Source organism: Thermothelomyces thermophilus, chromosome 1 (genome assembly GCF_000226095.1).
Source record: "Thermothelomyces thermophilus ATCC 42464 chromosome 1, complete sequence".
Taxonomy (NCBI): Eukaryota; Fungi; Ascomycota; class Sordariomycetes; order Sordariales; family Chaetomiaceae; genus Thermothelomyces; species Thermothelomyces thermophilus.
This window is the reverse complement of record NC_016472.1, coordinates 3,275,871-3,291,156: the sequence shown is the minus strand read 5'-3', so window position 1 is coordinate 3,291,156 and position 15,286 is coordinate 3,275,871. Positions and strand designations below refer to the sequence as shown.

At 57.6% G+C, this 15,286-nt stretch overlaps 5 protein-coding genes across 5 annotated transcripts; 2 read left to right on the top strand and 3 right to left on the bottom strand.

The window, feature by feature from the left end:
• Positions 1-914: 914 nt before the first annotated feature.
• Positions 915-2,521, bottom strand: MYCTH_2295774 (uncharacterized protein). The gene is made up of 2 exons (XM_003659075.1): positions 2,084-2,521; positions 915-2,014 (listed from the first exon to the last, which is right to left on the bottom strand). Exons 1-2 carry the CDS (start codon positions 2,448-2,450, stop codon positions 1,395-1,397), a joined length of 987 nt encoding a protein of 328 aa, XP_003659123.1. The 5' UTR covers positions 2,451-2,521; the 3' UTR covers positions 915-1,394.
• Positions 2,522-4,853: 2,332 nt separating this feature from the next.
• MYCTH_2295773 (uncharacterized protein) lies at positions 4,854-7,582 on the top strand. Its single transcript, XM_003659074.1, has 3 exons — positions 4,854-5,568; positions 5,735-6,589; positions 6,713-7,582. Exons 1-3 carry the CDS (start codon positions 4,959-4,961, stop codon positions 7,432-7,434), a joined length of 2,187 nt encoding a protein of 728 aa, XP_003659122.1. The 5' UTR covers positions 4,854-4,958; the 3' UTR covers positions 7,435-7,582.
• Positions 7,583-8,549: 967 nt separating this feature from the next.
• Positions 8,550-9,505, bottom strand: MYCTH_2295771 (uncharacterized protein). Its single transcript, XM_003659073.1, has one exon. It carries the CDS (start codon positions 9,378-9,380, stop codon positions 8,772-8,774), a length of 609 nt encoding a protein of 202 aa, XP_003659121.1. The 5' UTR covers positions 9,381-9,505; the 3' UTR covers positions 8,550-8,771.
• A 533-nt stretch (positions 9,506-10,038) lies between these two features.
• On the top strand, positions 10,039-12,011 carry MYCTH_2295769 (uncharacterized protein). Its single transcript, XM_003659072.1, has 2 exons — positions 10,039-10,846; positions 10,968-12,011. Exons 1-2 carry the CDS (start codon positions 10,165-10,167, stop codon positions 11,771-11,773), a joined length of 1,488 nt encoding a protein of 495 aa, XP_003659120.1. The 5' UTR covers positions 10,039-10,164; the 3' UTR covers positions 11,774-12,011.
• Positions 12,012-12,044: 33 nt separating this feature from the next.
• On the bottom strand, positions 12,045-15,186 carry MYCTH_2295768 (uncharacterized protein). Its single transcript, XM_003659071.1, has 3 exons — positions 15,028-15,186; positions 12,576-14,944; positions 12,045-12,503 (listed from the first exon to the last, which is right to left on the bottom strand). The coding sequence occupies exons 1-3, from the start codon at positions 15,074-15,076 to the stop codon at positions 12,420-12,422; spliced, it is 2,502 nt and encodes an 833-aa protein (XP_003659119.1). The 5' UTR covers positions 15,077-15,186; the 3' UTR covers positions 12,045-12,419.
• Between the last annotated feature and the right edge of the window lie 100 nt (positions 15,187-15,286).

The following is a 15,286-nucleotide window of genomic DNA, read 5'->3' as shown; positions in this document are numbered from 1 at the left end:
GGATGTCGATACAGGTGCCTGTAACTGGGGCCGGCCATGTATCACTGCGTGGCTTTGAAGAATCTAGAATGCGAGTTTCAACTATTGACGATAAACATCTATTGGGAATAAACACTCTCCTCAAAAAGGGACCTCAGAGTCGTGCCGAGGAACCAATTCCGCGGGGCAATAATGATAGAGATGGGCAAAAACAACAACATGGGACCTCCTTAAGAGTGGTGGTCCTGGTTTATTCTCTTCTGGTTATTCGTTTCAGAACATACCAACAAATGACGTAGTTCCGGCGAAGCCAGAAGAGTTTATGGTAGGTTGAGAAAGAGTACGAATACAATGTTACCGATCGGTTCCTATAGCTCGCATCACGTTCCCGTGCCTCTGTCCTTTGCCCTACTTGCTATATTGTCGTGGAGGCAGGGGCGGCAAGGAGTCTGCTCTGAAGGTTCGCTGAGAGTCTAATGACGACAGACGTACACTAGAGGCCTAGCAGGAATAACCCGGATTATGGTCGTTTACGTGAAGATGGCCTTATATGTTGCAGTGACAAACATGCTGTGTGGAGTGAATGGCGTCTATCGGTAACCAAGCGTCCAGGTATATCTTATCCTTGAATCGCCCTCAGAAGTACCTTAAGGAGACTCTCTCACAGCGGGGAGTCATTGCGATGTTAGATATACAAGAAGCGTCGTACCAAGTCCAGAAAGCTGATCCTGAGCATATTTGGGAATGAAAAGAGTCGGCCGACCTTGTATGGATAGTATATTTAAGCAACAAGCTAACGCTGCTTGGGTCGACAGAGTCAAGGGTGAGGCAGAAACCCGGTAGACTGGTTGGTGTTCTCAGAGCATGTTCCAAGAGCCTCAGACTAGATCGTGCATCTTCTAGGAAACATTAAAATTTTGACTGACACGTAATGGGTAACCGCTGAGCTGAGATTGTGCAGGTCGCTCTTTGACTTGAAAATCTAGTTTCAGCTAAAACTGGCCGGAAGCTGGCACAGACTATCTTAAATTTATTGAGGCTGGCAGGAAGAGATGTCGTCCTCGCTCCCTGCTAGTTAGCATAAGAATGGCCACTAGCAGCAAGGGAAAATGGCGACATTTCACTTCTCTTGCCTCGTATCCTATCCAACGCTGGAGCGAATGTTGGCAGGTTTAAAGCTGGCAAGAAAAGATGTCGTCCTCGCTTCGTGCTAGTTAGCATAGAATGGCTATTAGCAGCAGGGAAGAGCGGCGACATTTCGTCTTCTCTTGCCTTGTATCCTATCCAACGCTGGAACAATGTTGGCAGGTTATTAGATCGCAAGAGGTTTGGGGTGCGTATCATCCTGGTTCACCTGGAACGGGAAAGAGAAAGACTATGCATGAGTCTCGGAGATCACCGGACTGAATTGCGGCTCAGCGGCCCAACACCCGCGCGATGGTCGACTTGGGCATGCAGTAGACCTCGTCGACGGGCTGCAAACCAGGGTATCGGAGCAAACTTAGGCCTGCGATGCCAAAAACGGTGTGCCAGACGTCGACCATGTCACCAGGCCTGTCCGAAATGCCGCCCTTTTCGGGGTCCTGGCAACGCAGGATGAAGGCGATCAACTGGTCCTTATCGATCCAGTGCGTCTTGCCAATCATCTCCAGGCTGCTCAAGACCCACCAGCTGTAGCAAACATCCTCCTTCTTCTCCGGCCGCCCGTTGAGACCGCCTCCGGCAATCTGTCTCTCGCTCAACCACCGCCCAAGCCGCTCCTTGTCGATAAGGTCCTGCCTGCCGGCGATCGTCAAGGCTGCGACGCACGTGAATATCTGCCCGGCGTGAGACTCCGCGCCCGGGCTGACGCCGTAACCCCCGTCAAAATTGGCACACGCCGCAATATGACTGACGGCCTTGTCGACGTCGACGAGGTCAAGAAGGCCGAGGAGTGATAGCGCATTGAAGGCGCCGTAAAGAAACCTGGTGTCTTCCTCGCCCCACTCGTCGCCGGCGAACGTGCCGGTCTCGCGGTTCTGGAGGTTGGCAATGACTGAAGTAGGTTAGCACCACAAGTATTGATCGGAAGTCTTATTTCACTGCCGTCTCGGGAGACACGCACACCGTCCCACCTGTGCCTTGCCCTTCCCTCGCGTGTCTAGCTCGTCGAGGGCGTCGACCATGGCGAGAATCTGCACTGCACTGACGGTGGAGAGCATGTGGGCGTCATGTCCGGGCGCGGCACCGAAGCCGCCGCTTTCATGCTGACATGAGAGCACAAAGTCGATGGTCTCGGCGCGCGGCAGGGCGTCGGGGTGGCCGAGAAGATGCAGGGCCGTCAGGCCCCAGTACAGCCCGTTGAGCCGGAGATGCTCTGTCAGCCAGTAGTCATACTCGTCTTTCCTCGTATCCAAGCTTTGGATGTACTTGACGTGAGCTGACGTGGCCAGGCGGAGCTCTCCTGGAAGTTGCTCGGAGCTTTGCGACATGGCTGCAAGGAAAAAAAAAAAAAGAAGGCTTGCCGCGGTTGCTGTTCGCGTCTGGTTGACGCTTCGGAGAAATTGCGGGGAAAGATTGCAGCGGGCCGGCAAAAGAGATAACTAACCCCCGCCAATTACATAAGCGCCCCACGTTTTCCTGCTTTAGTCGCTCTGTCCTCGAGGTACCTGATAGGAGCTACTCGGAGAGTAATCCATATGATCCGTATTCCATGCTCTCTGCTTGTACCTGGCATACGGGGAGGCACTCTGCCAAGGTTCTTTTCAACGAGGAAGTTTGTCGACAAGCTGAAGCCTATGATGACATGTTGTGTCGTTAAGTGAAGGCAACTCACCAACAAGCTCCCCGATTTTGTCTGCGTTACTCCGCACTACCGCCTTGCTTGTTGATCATGGTAGTCTACAGAAAGAAAAAAAAAACACCTCGAATCCCAGGTCGGGGCTTGTTGCTGTGCCTTCGGCAAGAGGTTGATTCGAGGAATGGAGGGATGGGAGTGAAACAAGCCGACTGCGGTTTCCACCTCATGTCCACGAGCCGCGATGAGTTATGGCGTGCATGCGATTCAGACGATTGTCGTCCGAATGCGGTTAACATCGTCCAGAAACAAATCAGTTCAGTAGAGAGAGTGGGGAAGGGGATAGTAGGGATAGACGTAGATGTCCTCGAGGACACGGAGTTTGGCTCCTCAAGCTATAGTAGGGAAAGTGAGTTAAGGTAGGACTGACTTCATTGAGCACGACCTTATTTTGTGAACGTTTGCCGCGGTTTGGGTCGCAAGTTTGTGAATTCGAGGCCAATAGACGAGGACCAAGCCAAGACGCAAAGCAGCCCCAAGTTTCAGACATGTTTGTGTTCCTAGACTAAACCAACTATAGTTAGCGTCAAAATACCTTTCTTCTTTCCAGCTTAATGGAATGGGGCAGGTGGACTGTGCGCAAGCATTCCGTGCACTAGTATATTCGTACCGAGTCACCAGAAATCGGGATATCGATCGGTGCTCCGTACAGAGAGGTACTCAGCATACTTCCATGCAATGCTGGTTGACCAGTATTTATAATCTCTTTTCACAGTTGGCAGCCGTGTCAAAACAGATACCCTTGTGTTCTTTTAGATCGACGGGAATAACTTGGCCTCTTTGAAGAGTATTGCTATATAGAAGTCTCTAGCGTTTGGAGCAGGTCTAAATGCTGACCCGAAAGACGGGATGAGAAGGAACAGCAGGAGCGGCTCGGATACCAACCGTGACGTGGTTATACCACCTGACTTCACTCTAGTGCCAGGATGGACACAGCGACCGTTTCTCCCCTTAAGCGGCCGAGAGAGCAATTGCTGAATCGATAACCAACCAGCCCACGTTAGGTATTATTGGGAAGAATCGCGATCGTCGCAATGATAAAGGAAGTCATCTTACAATGAATTGCTTAGGCACCGTTAAAACCTAGCATTGCTTGCATGCAGACAATAAAGTCTTTGGATGGACAATTAGAACGGTAGGCTTTCGCTGCAAAGCTCCCGAAAAGGCACCATCGCTGCTACAACACTACTTGTTCTTTCTATGAAACCCAACGTTGTTGCGCCCGCCGAGCGGGGGTTGACACCAAGGGTTTGTACTATATAGACAAAGCCGAGTGTTCCAGGATGACCAAGAGAGAGCAGTGTCCGACAGCACGGACAGCGGTACTTGAGCATGTTGTTGTTGCAGTGCTTTAGCACGGAATTCCCGGGGGAGGACGTGATCTGAAAGTCTTCCTCAGCATCTGAAGATTAAAGTTAGTGGGTGTCATTACACTGGCCGAAACTTCCCCCCAGTGCCGTAGTGCAGCCCCTCGAGGTGTTCCTGACCGGACAGGGGAGTTAGTGATCGGGTCGTCGTCATCTCGACGTTTTTTCTCAGATCCGCTCGTCGGAAAGCCAGGTCGATCAGGTCGAGAAGCCGACTGGGACGCTCGGGCTGCGAATCAAATTGTGAGACAGGGCTCCAAAATTGTGGGGCGCTCTGACAGCAAGGGCGGGGTCTGGGGGCCCCTGTGCCCCTGTGGCTTAGCATGGCTCTTCGCATGGGAGGGCGAGCGGTGTGTTGTGCGTCCTTGTCCCTGTCCTGGGCACCCAGCCCAGTTCGTCGATCTGGCGTCGTTCGCTCGCAGGGCGGCCCGCCTTCAGACAGTGTGCCCCTTCCATCTGCCCTGCCCTGCCCTGCGGCTCCTGCCTCGCATCAGAACCCCTCCATCATTCATCCGTGCATGCCTCGATTTGGGAGGGAGACGGGACCGGTTATTTTTGTCGCTGACGGGAATCCGCCCAACTCTCGATTATCGATCGCGGCGCCAAACCTTATCCGGCCCTGTGTTACGGGCTGCGCGTCCGGCAAGAGAGCTGCAGTGCTGTTGGTTTGGTTCTCTGGTTGCGCCAGAGTTGCCCTGCCCTGCCCATACACTACCCAGTCCCGTCCCTAACCAGGTAGCCCGCCTTGTGCCCCTGGTGATTTTGCACCGAGTGGAATGGGCCGGAAACCTGCACCGCAGCCGCTCTCACTCGGGGAGACCACGCGGCCCAGCGACGACTCTCGCCAGACTGACACTGGCCTCCGTTCTGCGCGACTCCCGCCCGACACTGCATCCCCTCGATCGCCGCGCTCGGCCGTGCGCTACGGCCCGTCCCAGGCAGACATTGCCAGCGGAGAGCCCAAGCCGCTTGCCGATGTGCTGCACCAACCCCAACAGTCGCTACCTGTAGAGCAGCAAGACGAGCAGCGGCCGCAGCAGCAGCGGCAGCGGCGGCGTCTCGACGACAGCGGCTACGACCCGCCGCCGCAGCCCTCGCCAAGGGATCGTCCCCCTGAGGACCAACAGCAACAACAACAACAACAGCAGCAGCAGCAGCAGCAGAAGCAGCACAACCATTATCAGCGACAACAACAACAACCGGGCCACAGACACCCGCGGCGCGGCGAAGACAAGGCCTCGAAATCAGGCTTCTTTTTCATTTTCGGGAAAGGGGCTAAGACATCAGACCGTCCCGTCGTGCACCAGCACTCCAATTCCCGCTCCGAGGTCATGTCTCGAGACTTGGACCGCCAGGATCTCTCGCAACAAAGCACCAGGCAACCAGGTACGCTGCGTAACTAGTTTCCCCGTCCTATATTTCATATCTGTCCGTACTCTTTCCTCCTCCCTCGGCTTGTCTGTCGACGACCCATTCGGACGGGGACCCATACTGCTCCTACGCCGCTGGCCCCTGTTTCAAGTTGCACTAACCGGCGTTGTCCTATAACCAGATCCGTCCCAACAAGACGAACCAGCTCTGAAGCCGAACACACCACTGCCAAACAAGTCCGAAGTGTCCCTCGCCTCGACGGCAGACTCCGATAACCCGGGTAACTCGACGTCCTCGGCCAAGAAGTCAAAACCCAAGCCATTCAACCTACTCGGCCGCAGCAGGTCGACCAAGGACAAGGACGGCAAGGAGAGCAAGGACGACAAAGACGGCAAGGACGGCAAAGAGAACAAGGACAGCCCGAGTCCCAGGGACCACGTCCATCCCGTAGCGCCGGCGCCCGTGAAGGTCGCCGAGCCCAAGAGACCCTCCACTGCGGTCGCGGCTCCGAAGACGGCCCCGCTCCAAACACTCGACCGTTCATTCCGGGAGATGATGTCCTCGGCCGTTAGGAATCATTCGGCCGAGCGGTCCCAGACCAGGGACGGGGGCGGGAAGGGCAAAGGCCAAGAGAACCAACAGAAGGACCATGCCTCCTCCTCCTCCTCGTCCTCGTATACGCCGACTCCCGGGGCCGCTTTCTTGAGCAACCTCAAGCACAGCAGAGCCGCAGGCATGCTCAGCAACCGCTTCTTCGGGAGCTCGAGGCACGAGCCGCCCCCTCCCAAGGAGCCGGTGGTGGACGACGAGCATTATGTCCTCAAGGTCATCAACCTCCCGCTCGTCGAACAGACTCGCCTCACGAGGATATCCAAGCGGCTGGAGGACTCCCGAGACAAGACCGAGTTCTGGATGCCCGCGTTCCCCTGGAGGGCGATAGACTACCTGAATTATAAGGGCAGCGAAGTCGAAGGCCTCTACCGGGTTCCGGGCAGCGGACCGCAGATCAAGAAATGGCAGCGGAAGTTTGATGAGGGTATGTTTGCCATCTTTCCGTTCTTCTTCTTTTTTCTTTTCTTCCTTTTCCTTTTCCATTTTTTTTTTTGGTTTTTTTCCCCCTCGGCCCGCAAAGTGGTTTGCTGACCCGGCTTGGTTGCAGAATTGGACGTGGATCTCTTTGAGCAGCCGGATCTTTACGACATAAACATCGTGGGATCCATGCTCAAGGCCTGGTTAAGAGAGCTCCCCGATGAGCTCTTCCCCAAGGAGGCCCAGGAGCGGATCGCGAGGGAGTGCGCCGGGGCGGAGAAGGTGCCGGATCTGCTCGTCGAGGAGCTCTCGCAGCTGCCGCCTTTCAATTACTACCTCCTCTTTGCCATCACCTGCCACCTGAGCCTCCTCCTCGCCCACTCGGACAAGAACAAGATGGACTTCCGTAACCTGTGCATCTGCTTCCAGCCATGCATGAAGATCGACAGCTTCTGCTTCAAGTTCCTGGTCTGCGACTGGCGCGACTGCTGGAAGGGGTGCAAGAACGAGGCCAAGTACATCGAGGACGAGTATGCGCTCTTCAACGAGCCACCCCCGAAGGGAATCAGCAGCGGGAGCAAGAAGCCCAGCAGTAGCAGCACGGGCGACGAGGACAAGCGCGAGACGCGCACCGCCTCCTCGTCGGACAGCAGCAAGAGCCCGAACCGCGGGGCAAGTGAGCAAAAGGGGCGGATCAAGAGGAAGCCGCTGGCCGAGACGGAGAGCGCCGAGACGAGCTCCACAGTATCGACGACAATCACGGTCGGCAGCGAGCGAGAGGCGACGCCGGCAAAGCCGGGCGACTTGCGACCTCTTTCGCCCATCAAGCCACTCTCGCCGCTGAACCTCTGAGATCTATCTCCTTCTATCCCCCGATTCTTCTCTCCCCCGTTTGCCCTGAAGAAAGCGAGCACTTGTTGTTCTGCGTCCGCGAGGAATCATCATCGTTGTACCAAACGCAACCATCTCTCTATTCAACCGACCTTACGCTGTTGACGACTTCCTCCCCCCTTTGGTGTCTGTCTGCCTTCAGGACTTTCACAAACAAGCTGACGTCCATCGCCGCTCTTCTCAAGTCCACTCTCGCCTGTCGACCCACAGAGCACATATACGAAGGGGGGGGCTCAGCGCGCCAGATCCTGGTCTCGTCATTCTGGTTTATTTTTTTGTTCCCAAGCACAGCATGCCGATTGATGGAGCGCAAATTCTTTTACATGCGTGTCGCTTTGCGTCTCACTCTTGCTTATCCTTTTTTGGTTGGAATACCCCTTCCCAATTCTGTTCCAAGCTTTTTTTTTTTTTTTTTTTTTTTTTTTTTTTTTTTTTTTTTGGGTGGGCATTGTCCACGCGCGGCAGTTTGCCCGATTTCCCCCTTTTCTTTTGTCGCACACCGATCGATCACTGCCCCCTTTTTTCCTCCTTTGGTTTTGTTTTTCGGCCTTTTTTCCCCCCCTCTAAGTACTGTTGAGGCCGTGCGTAGTATGAGCATACCAAGGCCAGATTTTGGGTGATAGGAAGCTTGGAGGCCTTCTGGTCATCGAAGGAACTGGCCGTTGGAGCATTGCAATTGCATCGTCCGCTCGTTTTCAAATTGATCGATCCGGGGCATTGGGCATTGGTATCCCGAAGGTGGCTTTCTTTCCTTTCCTTGTCTTTTTGGGATCGCAAGAGATAAAAGCATGTTGGGAGGGCAGGGGTTCTTCACTTTTTCTTTGGAAGGATGGAAGGAAGCTTGTGTACTATAAAGAGGCGCAGAGCCGGCGAAGTAATGGGGACGAGTGGATGTCCTGGTGACAGTTTGAATATTGGCCAACGAGCTGAGCACCCTCAGGGGGGTTGGTTCGCATCTGCAATCTGAGCGAGACCGCATCTCAAGCTCGAAAACGTACTGGCTTTGTTGGGAGCAGTCCTAGCCTATTCCTGCTTTCTGGCCCGTCTTCTCCCGCACGCACCCTGACGCCGTAAAATAAAAAAATAAAAAAATAAAAAAAAAAAAAGCCACCCAAACAAACCAAAAACAGAAGACTAACACGTAACAATCAACCCTAGATCTGATAACGCCTGAAATGCAAGTCGTCCACCCTTATCTTTTTTCTGCCCCCTTCTCAAAACAGGCTCGTCCTCCCCTCCAGGGAGAGTAAGCGGAATATGGATCATCATGTTGTCTCTTTTTGTTCCCTTTTGCTCCGTTACTTCCTCCCCTCGGCAATCCTCTGGTTTCTCCTCATCCGCCTCTCATTCCGCTTCACCCTCTCGCGAATCTCCCTCCTCTTGTCGCCGCGCACGCTGGTGCCCTCCTTCCGCTGGGCCTCCTTGGCCGGGTTCAGCTCGATGATGGGGTCGTCCTGGCCGGCCTTGTTGGCGCCCTTGTAGCCCCACTTGCGCTCCCACTCGCCCGTCTCCTCGTTGTACCGGAGGTTGCGGCGCTGCTCGCGCGTCTTGGGCTTGATGCCGCGGCGCTTGGCGAAGGCGGCCCACTTGGTCTCGGGCTTGGGCGCCGGCACCGGCTTCTCGCGCGGCAGCGCCGTCTGCGGCGCCGGCAGCGACAGCAGCACCCCGGCCGGCGTCGAGCTCACGGCGCACGTCGTCAGCAGCTGGTTGATCAGCACCTGCGCGCCGTCCCGCGCCACCGACGCCAGGTGCGCCTCGAGCGCCGCGCGGTCCCCGGCGCAGCTCGCCGGGATGGCGACCGGGTTCGGGTCGTTGGCCAGCAGGAGACCGAGGTCGAAGTTGTACGGCGTCGGCTTGTCGACGGTGACGGGTAGCTTGGCCGGCTTTTGGGCGGTCTCGGTGGACATGGTGACGGTTGGTATTTTTTTTTGGGGGGGAGGGGGGTGAATGGAAGGGTTTCGGCTTTGGGAGACTTTTGAAGGAGGGGTGGCGGCTTGTGTAGTTGTGCCGATGATGTTTCTGCGCAATTGGCAGCCCGCCCGAAAAAGGTGAAGGTTTGGTTCCAATGCGGAATGAACATCCTGAAATTTAGGCGGTGAATGCTGGCAGATAGCAGGAGAACCCCACCCCCGTCCACTAAAGGCGGGTCTACCAAGTTGCTGTAGTTAGTCCGTATAAATGTGGAAGTGCCATGGTCAGGAACAGGAGCAGGACCCGTACATACACTGCCAGTAATTACCTTCTAAACTAGCAAATACCTTCTGACCACCATTATCTCACGATTGGGTGCATTGCTTGAGACTCACGCTCTGTCTGCGAATAACTAGCATGACACCGTGTAGCCAAAATTGGCCAATTGAAAAGGGTCATGGCTTCTTGATACTGTCGATTGTAACCCCCTCTCGAAACAAGACTTCTATAGTAGTTATCTGATGAGGGCGGGCAAAGTGGTTGAAATCCGGGCGGTGAAGAGATGCATATGCCACGGGGACCAGGGTTGATGTGCTCTTGGCGTGGGCGTGGCCCGTGCTACACCTTTCACGCGTCCCTTGTCCGATTTTGTTTCGGCGATTTGTTCCAGAGATTTTGAGCAGTTCCGGCCGGCAGCCATTGGCGACTCGGACGGCACCCCACGATGCAATAGAGCCCACTGCTGCCGACAGAGACGACAAGACACACAGCGGCACAACCATGTCGGCCCCGAACTGCCTGCGCTGCCTCGTGCGGCCATCGGCAAGGGTTCCAGTCTCGGTGCCTCGAGCTCGCGCTCCCATCGTTCCCATCGCTTCCATCGCTCCCATCACCGCTCCCATCGCCGCTCCCATCGCCGCCTCCCGGCCCGCGCCCTTCTCGACGACCTCGGCGAATGCGAAGCCAAAGCAGGCCCAGAACGAGCCCGCCTCCAAGAGGGCAGGCAAGAAGCTGCAGCTGGGCAAATTCAAGAAAAAGGACCGCATCGCCGAGAAAGGGAGACCGCCGTTGCCGGGCGAGCGCAAGGCCTACCGCAAGCGCATCACTCTCAGCAATGACAACGCCATCCCCGTGCCGTGGCTGACCGACCTCGGCCCGGCCGACCTGGCCACCTCGGAGAACATCGCCAAGGTCATGGCCCTCCCCGAGGAGCTGCAGGATCAGCTACGCGCCAGCGAGGCCTTCAAGCCGACACAGTGCTGGGGCATGTTTAGGAAGCCGGCCGTCCTGGTGCGCAAGGAGACGGTCGACCTGACGAACCGGATGCAGGAAGCCGCCGCCAACAGGCAGATCCTGCGCCTGGTCGTGACGGGCGACAAGGTGGCCGGCAAGAGCTTGATGCTGCTGCAGGCCATGTCTCATGCCTTCCTCAACGACTGGATCGTCCTCCACTTCCCAGAAGGTGTGTTTTGCAAACCCCATACTATCATAACTCAACGTAATGAATCGAACCAACATTGGATTATCGGTTAGCTAACCATCTTTTCTTCTCTCTTCTTTTTTTCGTTTCCCCCCCTTCTCAGCCCAAGAGCTCACCACCGCCTGCACCGAATATGCCCCAATCCCGGGCACCGACCCGGTCCAGTACATGCAACCCGTCTACGTCCTGAAGCTGATCCAGGCCTTCCGGCGGGCCAACGAGAAGGTGCTCTCCAAGACGTACACCACGCAGGCGCACCCGCAGCTGCCGCAAAACATCTCCGCCAACACGCCGTTGCTCACCCTCGCCAACCTGGCCAAGGAGCCCGACAACGCCTGGGCCGTCTTCCAGGCGCTCTGGAACGAGCTGACGGCCAGGGGCGCCAGCCGCCCGCCCATCCTCATCAGCCTGGACGGCCTCGCCCACGCCATGAAGGTGTCGGACTACCGCTCCCCGTCCTTTGAGCTGATCCACTCGCACGACCTGGCGCTCCTGCGCCTCTTCGCCAACGCCCTCGGCGGCGGCGCGCACTTCCCCGGCGGCGGCGCCGTCCTCGCCGCCACCAGCCGCAGCAACGCGCCCCGCGCCCCGAGCATGGAGCTCGCCCTGGCCCAGCGCGAGGCCGAGCAGCGCCTCCGCGCCGACGTGCCGGGCGTCCGGGTGCCCCAGAAGGACCCCTACTTCCGCGGCTACGACGAGCGCGTCGAGGCCGTCCTGCGCTCCGTCCAGGTCCTCCGCCTCGGCGGCCTCGACAAGCTCGAGGCCCGCGCCCTGATGGAGTACTGGGCCGCCAGCGGCATGCTGCGCGCCACCGTCAACGAGCGCACCGTGACCGAGAAGTGGACCCTCGCCGGCCACGGCGTCGTCGGCGAGATGGAACGGGCCGCGCTCCTGACGATGCGCATCTGAAGAGGAGGGGAATGGGCGGCGACTACGCGCCACAACTGTGTAACTCTACCGAAGGGTGTTTTGTATGTGGGTGTGTGTGCGTGTGTGTGCGTGTATAGAGACGCTTATGTAGAAATCCAAATCTGTATTATTTGTGAGAGGCAAGTCTGACCTCCACGTCCGTGGCGGCGCCGCTCTCGAACCAGGGGGCTGGAAGTCTAGGGAGAGAGAGGAAGAGAGAGAGAGAGAGAGAGAGAGAGAGAGAGAGAGAGAGAGAGAGAGAGAGAGAGAGAGAGAGAGAGAGAGAGAGAGAGAAAGAGAGAGAGAAAGAGAGAGAGAATCCCGTGGCTGAGCAGGCCGCGGCCTAACATTGGCTCGAATAGTCGGCTCGAATAATCGGCAAGTTGGCAATTCCGGGCACACAAGGTTGATCAAGATTCCTTGGCCCCCGTTTCATATTCACATCTATCAACAATCGAGTCCTTCAATGCACTAAGACGGAGCCAAAACAAAGCCATTCGCTTTCCGTAAAAATTGACCTTCCCTAAGAACGCCGAAGTGACACGTAGATCGACCCCAAACCCACAGAGAGAGGAAAAAAAGATGCAACCCAAACTGAGAATTAACGAGACAACCATCTTTATATCTTGGGACCAGTGGCGAGCGCTCACAGGTCCTCGCTCCCCTCCCGCTCGCCATTGCCCGCCGTGATGAACACCAACCGCGTACCATTGCCAGCCGTTTGCCAGACCTACAGAAGCGCATCGCGAGTCAGTAAAGAGAGAAAAGAAAAGGGGAAATAAAAACAATTGGAAAGACTCACATCTAGCTCGGTATACTCCTCCAATGCGGCCAGCCACTGGTTCTCGGTGAACCCCTTGGCAATGACGCGCTCCTTGACCTTGCGCAGGCTCATCTCGACGCCGTAGCCTTGTCCGTCGGCATCCTCATCGTCCTCGTCCACGTCGTCCGGGCGGCAGGCCCCGCTGTCGGCGAGCCCCTTGACGAGGTTGTAGATCTTGCTGCTGGCGTTGAGCGCCCTCCTACCGCCGGCGCGCTCGTCCGTGGCCGCCAGGCTCTCCTTGGACGCCTCCACCAGGCGCAGCGCCTCGTCCACGTCCTCCTGCGTGACCGTGTTGCTGAAGCGCAGCCGGGCCTGCGCCTGCGCCAGGCGCACCACGCCGAGCAGCGTGCGCGGCGTCGTGTGGCCAAAGTTGTTGCTGGCCTGCCCGTCCCGGCCCCCGGCGGCCGCGCGCTTCTCGGCCCGCCGCTGGTTGTTGCGCAGCCGCACGTACGTCTTGACCATGTACTCGGACACGGCCTGCGGCACGACGGGGCGGAAGGTGCGGGCCTGGGCGACGTAGGCGCGGACTTCCTGCGGGCTAAAGACGACGCCGTCGGCGGTGCCCAGGTCGGGGTGCCGGCTGTGCATGTGCACGTGGGCGACGTGCTTGGCCAGCTGGGCGTCGGTCTCGCGGCTGGGCGTGTCGAGGAGGAGAAACATGATGTCGAAGCGGGAGAGGAGGGCGGCGGGGAGGTTGATATTCTCGACCGGGGAGAGGCGCGTGTTGTAGCGGCCGTAGAGCGGGTTGGCGGCAGCCAGGATCGAGGTACGCGCGTTGAGGGTGGTGCTGATGCCGGCCTTGGAGATGGAGATGGTCTGCTGCTCCATAACCTCGTGGATGGCCGTGCGGTCGTTGTCGTCCATCTTGTCGAATTCGTCGATACAGCAGATGCCGTTGTCGGCAAGCACCAGGGCGCCGCCTTCGAGGACCATCTCGTCCGTGACCGGGTCGCGCATGACGGCGGCCGTCAGACCGACGCCGCTGCTGCCGCGGCCCGACGTGTACACGCCGCGCGGGGCCACCTTGGAGATGTACTTGAGCAGCTGCGACTTGGCCACACCGGGGTCGCCCATCAAACAGATGTTGATGTCGCCACGGATGCGCATGCCGTCGCCGACCTCCTTGGTAACGCCGCCGACGAGCAGCAGGAGGAGGGCCTTCTTGACGTCGAGATGGCCGTAAATCTCGGGGGCGATGGACTTGGCGAGGTACTCGTACTGGTTCCCCGCCTGGGTGAACTTGTTAATCCTGCGCATGATGATTGGGTCGATCTCCATGTCCTCGTATGCCTTCTTGTGCTGGACAACGTGGTGCGCCTCGAGGTACGTGTCGGTGAGAAGGCCGGCACGTAGGGCCTGGAAGCCGGTGTATGGAGTGGGGAGGAAAATGCCGCTGATATCGACGATGTCGCCGGGGCTAACCTCCCTGACCAGGCTGCCGTAGCAGAGGACCGTCAGCGTCCTGGGGATCTGGCCGATGGGCACCTGCTCGGCCAGCTCCTGGATCTTGACCTCCTGGAAGGGCAGGAACTTGGATGCCCTCGACGACGGATACAGTTGGCCCTTGGCCTGGTTCTCCTTGCAGTCCCTGGACGGGCACAGCGTCAGGGGGCCGTACTGCTTGTCGGTGACGGGCTGGAAGATCTCGCAGCCGCAGCGGTCGCACGTGTAGGCGCTGACCTGGACGATGGGCTTGACGTCGGATACCCTGGTCGCGATCCCGCGGATGGTGATGAGGTGGCCCAGGTGGTCACCGCGGACCTGGCGGACCGACAACGCCTTGACCGGGTTCTCCGGGGTCGAGGTCCTCGGCTTGAAGACGAGGGTGTAGCGCCGGGTGAGCTGCGCAGGGTACTGGTCGTTCAGGATGGTCGGGTCGGATTCCCTGTCGGCGATCCCCTCGAGCATCTGGTTGCGCTGTCTGCGGTTCGCCATGAGGACGTCGAGGACGTCGTCCTTGAAGGTGATGTCTTGGCTCGGTTCGGGCATCAGCTTATCGACGGCCCTCGAGAAGATCTCGACGTAGTGCTTCGTGTTCTGCTCGATCCATTCGACCAGCTTGAGACCCTCGTTCAACTCCTTCTCGTACGAGTAGAGGTCGTCTAGGTCGATGACCACCTGACTGATCTTCCTGTCGGCGAGCTGCTGGAGCATCTCGCGGTACTTGTGGCGGGGCTGCTGCTTCTGGACTCTCTGGCGGCGGCGTTCTTGTTGGGCATCGTCGTCCTCGTCCATAAAGTCATACTCGTCGCTGAGGTCGTCCTCGTCAATGTTGATGTTGCCCAGCGCATGGGTGATGGTCTCCTGCGGGGAGGTCTTGAAGTCGGAGAGGAAGCTCTCGAACGCGGCTGAGCACTCGAATGTCAGAATTGAGAGGAAAGGAAACATGCAAGGGGTTTTGTTTTTATCGTTGGTTCGTTTGGTTACTTACCCTGCTGCACCTGGTAGTCAACAGGCGCCTTCATCTGGAGGAGCGCCATGGCTGCGACTGCAATCGTCCTCTGCCCGGGACCGGCGGTGGTTTGGTGGTGAAGATGGCGGTAACGGTGGTGGTTGACGAGGGTGGGTAGGTAGGTACGCTAGGTTTGTGCGTGCGATAAGAAAACATAAAGCAGGCGCTTTGCTTGGGGTGCCAGCGGGTGCGGGAGGCTGGGCGGCCGGTGACAGGGGTGGACGCGTTCCAGGAAGGC

Coding starts and splice junctions, on each gene's coding strand:
- MYCTH_2295774 (XM_003659075.1), bottom strand. CDS start 2,450: ATGTCGCAAAGCTCCGAGCAACTTCCAGGAGAGCTCCGCCTGGCCACG. Junction 2,015..2,083: donor CAAGGCACAGGTGGGACGGT/GTGCGTGTCTCC, acceptor AACCTACTTCAG/TCATTGCCAACCTCCAGAAC.
- MYCTH_2295773 (XM_003659074.1), top strand. CDS start 4,959: ATGGGCCGGAAACCTGCACCGCAGCCGCTCTCACTCGGGGAGACCACG. Junction 5,569..5,734: donor ACAAAGCACCAGGCAACCAG/GTACGCTGCGTA, acceptor TCCTATAACCAG/ATCCGTCCCAACAAGACGAA. Junction 6,590..6,712: donor GCAGCGGAAGTTTGATGAGG/GTATGTTTGCCA, acceptor GCTTGGTTGCAG/AATTGGACGTGGATCTCTTT.
- MYCTH_2295771 (XM_003659073.1), bottom strand. CDS start 9,380: ATGTCCACCGAGACCGCCCAAAAGCCGGCCAAGCTACCCGTCACCGTC.
- MYCTH_2295769 (XM_003659072.1), top strand. CDS start 10,165: ATGTCGGCCCCGAACTGCCTGCGCTGCCTCGTGCGGCCATCGGCAAGG. Junction 10,847..10,967: donor CGTCCTCCACTTCCCAGAAG/GTGTGTTTTGCA, acceptor CCCCCTTCTCAG/CCCAAGAGCTCACCACCGCC.
- MYCTH_2295768 (XM_003659071.1), bottom strand. CDS start 15,076: ATGGCGCTCCTCCAGATGAAGGCGCCTGTTGACTACCAGGTGCAGCAG. Junction 14,945..15,027: donor TGACTACCAGGTGCAGCAGG/GTAAGTAACCAA, acceptor TCGAGTGCTCAG/CCGCGTTCGAGAGCTTCCTC. Junction 12,504..12,575: donor AGGAGTATACCGAGCTAGAT/GTGAGTCTTTCC, acceptor GCGCTTCTGTAG/GTCTGGCAAACGGCTGGCAA.